The following is a 6,516-nucleotide window of genomic DNA, read 5'->3' on the forward strand; positions in this document are numbered from 1 at the left end:
TTTGTTTGTCGTTGATGCATATGACGGTTCGTCACTCATTTTCAACAAAGTATATCTCTACTTTGAACGAATGTTTGACAGAGGAGCATCGTTTACTGATTGCGGAGACTCCTTTTCGGTGGTTTTTAAATTTGAGTGGTAAAAAGTAGGTACAAATATTTTGAGTGAGTTATTGGTTAAATGGGTGAATTCTAGTACTGATTTTTTAATTGGAGATAAACTTGTGTCTATGAATGAGAACGAATTTTGTTTAGGTTTGGGGTTCAGTTTAGATGGTCAAAATATTAACTTCAAGGAAGAAATGGGAAGAAGTACATGTGTGAAATACATAGGCAAAGAAACAAAATATTTGAATTTGGTATACAAATGTTTAATGAGAAAACATAAAAGAAAGATACCTTCTTCTCATTTTGTAGCTTGTACATATTGGTAGAGATATGTGAAAAAATATTTAAAATAAAAATAAGTATGATGATTGCAAGTAAGATGACTCACTCAAGCAAGGAAAAAGGGAAACACAACACAAAGCAAATGTTTTTCATATGTGCATCAATCCATCAAAAAGAAAGTCTTTCTGATCGAAACCCTCTTCATTTATATGAATGGTAATCGAATCCTTCTTTGAAAACACAAGAAAAATAACATTCATATTTTCTCTTTCAAGCCATATTGTTTCATGTCGATCAGACTTTTTCTCTCATATCGGAGTCTTGATACCCTGATCCTACATCAAATTTTGACACATTGTACTGAAGGGTTTCAACACCTTGATGTCTTTTCAAATATCAAATTTCTGTCAAAATTACAAAAACATTTCACAAAGTTGCAAGTTTCAAGAATTTCAAAATTTGAAAGCCCAGTTTCCACACTGGCCCGTAAGCCCAATTTCCACACTGACCCACAAAGTCCAACTCGCCTAGCCCCAAAGCTCAGTTTCCACACCGGCCCCAAAGCCCAATTTCCACACTGGCCCTCAAAGCCCAGTTTCTACACTGGCCCACAGAGCCCAGCTTGCTTGGCTCCAAAGCCCAGTTTCCACACTAGCCCTTAAGCCCAATTTCCACACTGACCCTCAAGCCCAGTTTCACCTAGCCCACGAAACCCAGTTTTGTTTGGCATCCTAAGCTCAAATTTTTCTTTTTCTTTTTTGTTTCAGTCCTCTGTTAGGCAATGGTGGTATTCTCTTTGTTGCATTATGACTTTCTTTATGAATTTGGTCATCGTATCGATTTTTGTTTTTCTTCTTTCATTTTGAAACCCAGACAAAATTAATGTTTCTATCTTTACTTAGCTTTACTCAGATAATACGAAAATGTCAAATTTTCATATTATCTAGTAATATCTAAGTAAAGAAGGGCAGCTGTCAACATCCAATTTCGTCCAGGTGACTAAAATACGCTTTTTCTCATTATATCTTATTTTAAGTCTTTTTATCATTTTTATTATTTTATTTTTTATTTTCTTTTTATTATTCTATTTTATTTTACTTTTCCTTTCATAATTTTCATTTTTTATTTTTGACTTTACTTCTTATTTTTTAGTCTTGTTTTCACATAATTAATATAATTGAGAAAAGAAAAGTAAATTACATACATATTTTACATACGGATTTTGTCTACCAATATATCCATATGTAAAATCTGTATATAATGTTGGCGCGTTTAAGCGGAAATTTACCTAAATTAAAAATCTACATATAAGAAATTAAAATTTGTATCTAATTCCAAAAACTATTAAAAAAAATTAAAAAATAAAATTAAAATACATATATTTATAATTAATTATTAAAAAATAAAATTAAAATTTTATTTTCGTTTTCTCTGTGAAAATTCTACCCTTCTTCCAAAATATACTTTAAGTTTGTCATTCTCACTAACCCTCGTAGGGTTTCTTCTCCTTTCTTTACTCAAACAATAACATCCTCCATTGTCGTCAGGTCCCTCATCATGGTCGCACCTCTCTCAGTTGGTCAAGGTCATCGTCGACGACGTCGCTCAATGTTGTAGTGTGTAACCTAGGTTTTCATGTATCTAACCCTATTTCTTCTTCTGTCATATGGTCCCATAATCTAGGTTTCGTCTATCTAACCATTCTTTATTCCCATTGTTCCCAGCCTTCTTGGAGTGTTATTCGTTCAGTCCCTAAATTCCTAAACAACTTTGGTGAGTTCCGTAGGTGGGATGCTGACAATGCTCAACGAGCCCCATCTCTCGCTCAAGCTTCGCACGCTCTCCAACCTTAACAACTTGGTCAACACCTTCCGTCCCGAGATCTCCACTAGTCTCTTCCTAAGATGTGAGCATTCTTCTTTTTTCCTCCGATTTATGTTTTTGCGAATTTGGATTTGGGTTTTGCGTGTGCTTTTTGGTTATACTCTAAAGAAAGGCAGTGAATGTGCGCCCTTTTCATATTGTTTTTTTTCCTTACACACTTTATTGTTTGAAGTGGCAATTTCCATTTTACTATTTTCTTTTTATTTTATTTAATTTGGAATATTTTTCAATTTGTTGCCATTGTTGTGCTTTATGTTTGTGGTGGTTTTGGCTTCCAAGTTATTTATATCTCATTACTTTTTAATCATAAATCCATGAATTGATAGTGTTTGTAATATATGGATCTTCTAAACACTTTCAAGATAGGTTGGCTATGGAAATTAGTGTGTTTGTTTCTGGTTGAGAAAAAGACATTTTTTTTGTCTAGCGTTGTGACAACTTTTGAAAAGAAAGTAAAAAAAGTGTGTTCTCAAGTAGAAAGAAGTGCCCATTGTTATAATTTCTAATGTTCAACTTATGTGTGGGTTCTCAAGCACATGATTTACAGAAGCAACATTGTGATTCTAATTTTATTCTTATGGTGATTGCAAGATTCAAATTTGTGGTTTAGTTTCATTCTAAAGAATTCAAAAACCATGAAAATCTGAACATTTAGTATTGAACTACCCTTTTCTATCTGATGAAATTGTTTATTTTCTATTATTTTGATGGTTAGTAGTAATTGAAAATGCCATGTTTATCTTTTTTTCCATGAAATTTGTTAACTTTTATGGTGATTTTGTTTCTCTCTTCCTAGGTGAATGGATGAACAGTTGTGGAGGACTGGCATTTTCACCTCATGTTATCACTGTTAGAGTTGGGGAGGTATTTCACAAGAGCTATAGTTTCCTATAGTTTGTTTAATTCTCTTACTATGTTTTGAAATCATAAATGTTTAAGCTCATGTTGGATATTTCAATTCTAAACTACTAAATAATTGTTTACATCAACACAATGAAAATATGATTTTCCCGACCAGAAAAGTTGTCTTCCATGATTTGAGAGATGTTGTGATTAGTTGTATGTACTTCATGTGCTCATTCAGAAATGATCAAAAGTAGTTTAGAACTGGTATTTTATTTTTTTAATGTTAGAGTGCTTCTTTGCTATCGTTCATAATATTGATATACTGTTCATTGATGGTTAATTGCAATCATTGAGTGCACCCAACGATTTAACAGTCATGTAGTCTGGGATTGTCAATGGCATATAAATTGAATTACATCACACATCAATGTGGTTACTGATTGGATATAAAATTGATGATATTTAATGGATCCATCTAATTCTAATTTCAGCCTATGTAATGGGTACAATTACTTTTTTTCATCATGTTGTAAACCTTTAACATTGTTATTTATAATTGTAAATTTATTTAAATGTTACTTGATTGTAGACTTTCTTTGTTTCAGGACATTGTAGCAAAGTTATTCTCATCTTCACAGCAGAGGCCAAGGGCTTTCTGCATATTAACTAAAGTTGGTACTGTTTTTTCTGTCACTCTAGCCAGCCAGCTTCTACTAGCATCAGTGCTTGGTATGAGGGTAAAGAACTGAACATTGCATACCTCGACTATTAGAAATTTTAATCATAAATGTCCTTCATCTCCATCTGTGTGGTTCTAACTTAGTGACAAGTTATCATGAGCAAGTTGATTAAGTTATAGTTCTGTGTTTTTCAAGAAAAGAGGCAAATCGTAGCAATTCTGGTATTGTAATTAAAATTCAGCTTTATGCAACGACTAATGATATTTAGTGTTATTTAATGTGAATTAGGCCGTTTTTCTTATCATAATGCAATAGTAAACATTTTTTTTTATCTTGTACGCTTTACAAGGCCGATTTCAAATATTATGCTTGTCTAGTTCTTATTTGGTTGATGATGTAGAAGGTGGACCATGCAGTAGAACAAGTAGCATGAATGTTTCCCTTTCTAGTTCTGATGGTCATATTATTGGTGGTGATGTTGCCAACCTTATAGCTATAAGCCCAATCCAGATATATTCTTAATTGCCCAAACCCTTTCTTGTACTTATGCTTAGAGCCGTTAAAATGGGTCACAACCCGCGAGCCAACCCATCCCGTCACGGGTTCGGGCCGGGTTGGGTTTGAAAAATACAACCCACTTATATGCGGGTCAGATTTCAATCTGGCTCATTTAGACCCAGCTCATGCGGGTTGAACCCGTGGTGAGTCGGGTTGGTCCACCAATCCACCTTCCTAATTTTATTTTTTTAATTTATTATTTTATTTATGAAACCCTAAAAAATAAAATATTTTCTTCACTCACTGTGATATAAAAAAAAAGTAACCTTTGCTCTCACAAATCACTCTCGGTGCTCTCACTCTCACTTCACTGAAATTATTCAAGGAGCAGGTAAAACACTCTTCCTTTTTTCTTCTCTTTTCTCCACATTTTTGTTTTCTCACTTCTCTTTCTTTTTTTTTTCAAAAACCCTATAATGACAAAAATAGGAGTTCGCGAATTTGTTTTTTGTTCTGGGGGATTTGAAGACACGAAATGATTTTTTCATGTTCTGACATGCTTGTATCAGATTTTATTCATTTTATTTAAACAATTTGAGCATACATTATTTGAACAAGCTCTTTTTGATATGTTTGAATTTGGGAAATTATGTTACAGATTAAACTATTAATTTTTTGTTGATGTTGTTGAGTACTGGTTCTCTTTTTTTTTACTAATATTTTTTTATTGATTGTCGGAATTGTTCTGATATTAGGAAAATCTTTATTAGTGAATTTGGAGAGAACAAAAACAAGGGTCAAGGGTTACAACAACAACAAAAAATGATGAATATAAGAAACTTATTTGTAAGTTTTTTGTGTATGTTTTTGAATGATATTTGGATTATATTGTACTTTTTATTATTATTTTGAATTGTCTTTAACATAATTTTTTGGGAGTGAAAATTGTTTAAATTTAAATTACAAAAAGTTTTTATTTTTTTTATTTTAAAAAAAATGTAATTAAATGGGCTAGTGAGCCAACCCGTTTACCCACCAACCCGTGGTGGGTCGGGCCGAGTTCAAGATTTTCTGGCTCACTAATAAATGAGCCGGGTTGGGTTAGCTCATTAAGTGACCAACCCGTGGTGGGCTGGGCCAAGTCGAGCCGGATTACCCGTTTTGACAGCTCTACTTATGCTCGTTGTATGTTCATTCAACATGTTAAAACAATAAGTTCAGCAACTGGAAAATGTATTCAGAATAGGGTGGAAACAAAAATATTTTGATTGTATTATTTTTCTTTTTAAATTTAACTAAACAAATAAACTTTTATTGTCAGCTAAAGAGTAATATCTTTACCAAAATATTTTTATCAGTAATAAACAATTAAATAATTAAATATATCAGAACATTTAAAATGTCCTAGCTAGAGATGACAAAAAAATCTGCACTCGCGGATATTCGCGGATAAAATCTGCGACGGATAGTTGATACCTGCGGATATTTACTACCCGAAATCCACGGATAATTGATATTTTAATACCTGCTTATAAACGGGTCGGGTACGGGTATTATACTATCCGTACCCACGGATATCCGCTACCTGCAAAAAATAAAAATGAAAATTTAATTTTTATTTTATTTAGTTAAATTTAATTAAAATTAAAATTAATGTATATTTTACAAGATTAAATTTAATTAAAATTATAGAAGTATACAAATCAGAATTAATTGTCATTTATGGACAACTAACATGTTTTAATAGGTCAAATTGTCTTACTCTGATATTGATTATTGGGTTTGATTGCCTAAAAATATAGTGCATTAATTAGCTCAGATTGTCATACTCTTTACAAAATATACGTATTAATAATTATTGATTATAGGGTTTGATTGTCTAAAAATATATTGTACTAATGGTTAATCAATAGACTTGGCTGCCAAAGGCTCTATAAATATATAATTGATGTTTAAGTACAATCTTCCTCTTCTATTTTAATAAAATTTACACCTTTTTATATCTTGAGCGTCATAGTGTCTTCTACACATCAACAACCCATCGGAGTGGATGCCACAGGCTCTATAAATATACAATTGATATTTAGGTACAATCTTCCTCTTCTATGTTAATGAAATTTACACCTTTTTATATCTTGAGCGTCAAAGTGTCTTCTGCATGTCAACAACCCAACAAAGTGGATGACATTCTCGGGAAGGATTGAAGATCAAAAGAGAAC

General features: G+C 32.3%; 1 protein-coding gene across 1 annotated transcript; it reads left to right on the top strand.

Moving 5' to 3' along the window:
• The first annotated feature begins 1,890 nt into the window (after positions 1-1,890).
• LOC111241203 (AT-hook motif nuclear-localized protein 10-like) lies at positions 1,891-4,083 on the top strand. Its single transcript, XM_022778130.1, has 4 exons — positions 1,891-2,072; positions 2,176-2,295; positions 3,070-3,137; positions 3,725-4,083. The coding sequence occupies exons 2-4, from the start codon at positions 2,181-2,183 to the stop codon at positions 3,866-3,868; spliced, it is 327 nt and encodes a 108-aa protein (XP_022633851.1). The 5' UTR covers positions 1,891-2,072; positions 2,176-2,180; the 3' UTR covers positions 3,869-4,083.
• Positions 4,084-6,516: the final 2,433 nt, after the last annotated feature.

Source organism: Vigna radiata, unplaced genomic scaffold (genome assembly GCF_000741045.1).
Source record: "Vigna radiata var. radiata cultivar VC1973A unplaced genomic scaffold, Vradiata_ver6 scaffold_309, whole genome shotgun sequence".
Lineage (NCBI taxonomy): Eukaryota > Viridiplantae > Streptophyta > Magnoliopsida > Fabales > Fabaceae > Vigna > Vigna radiata.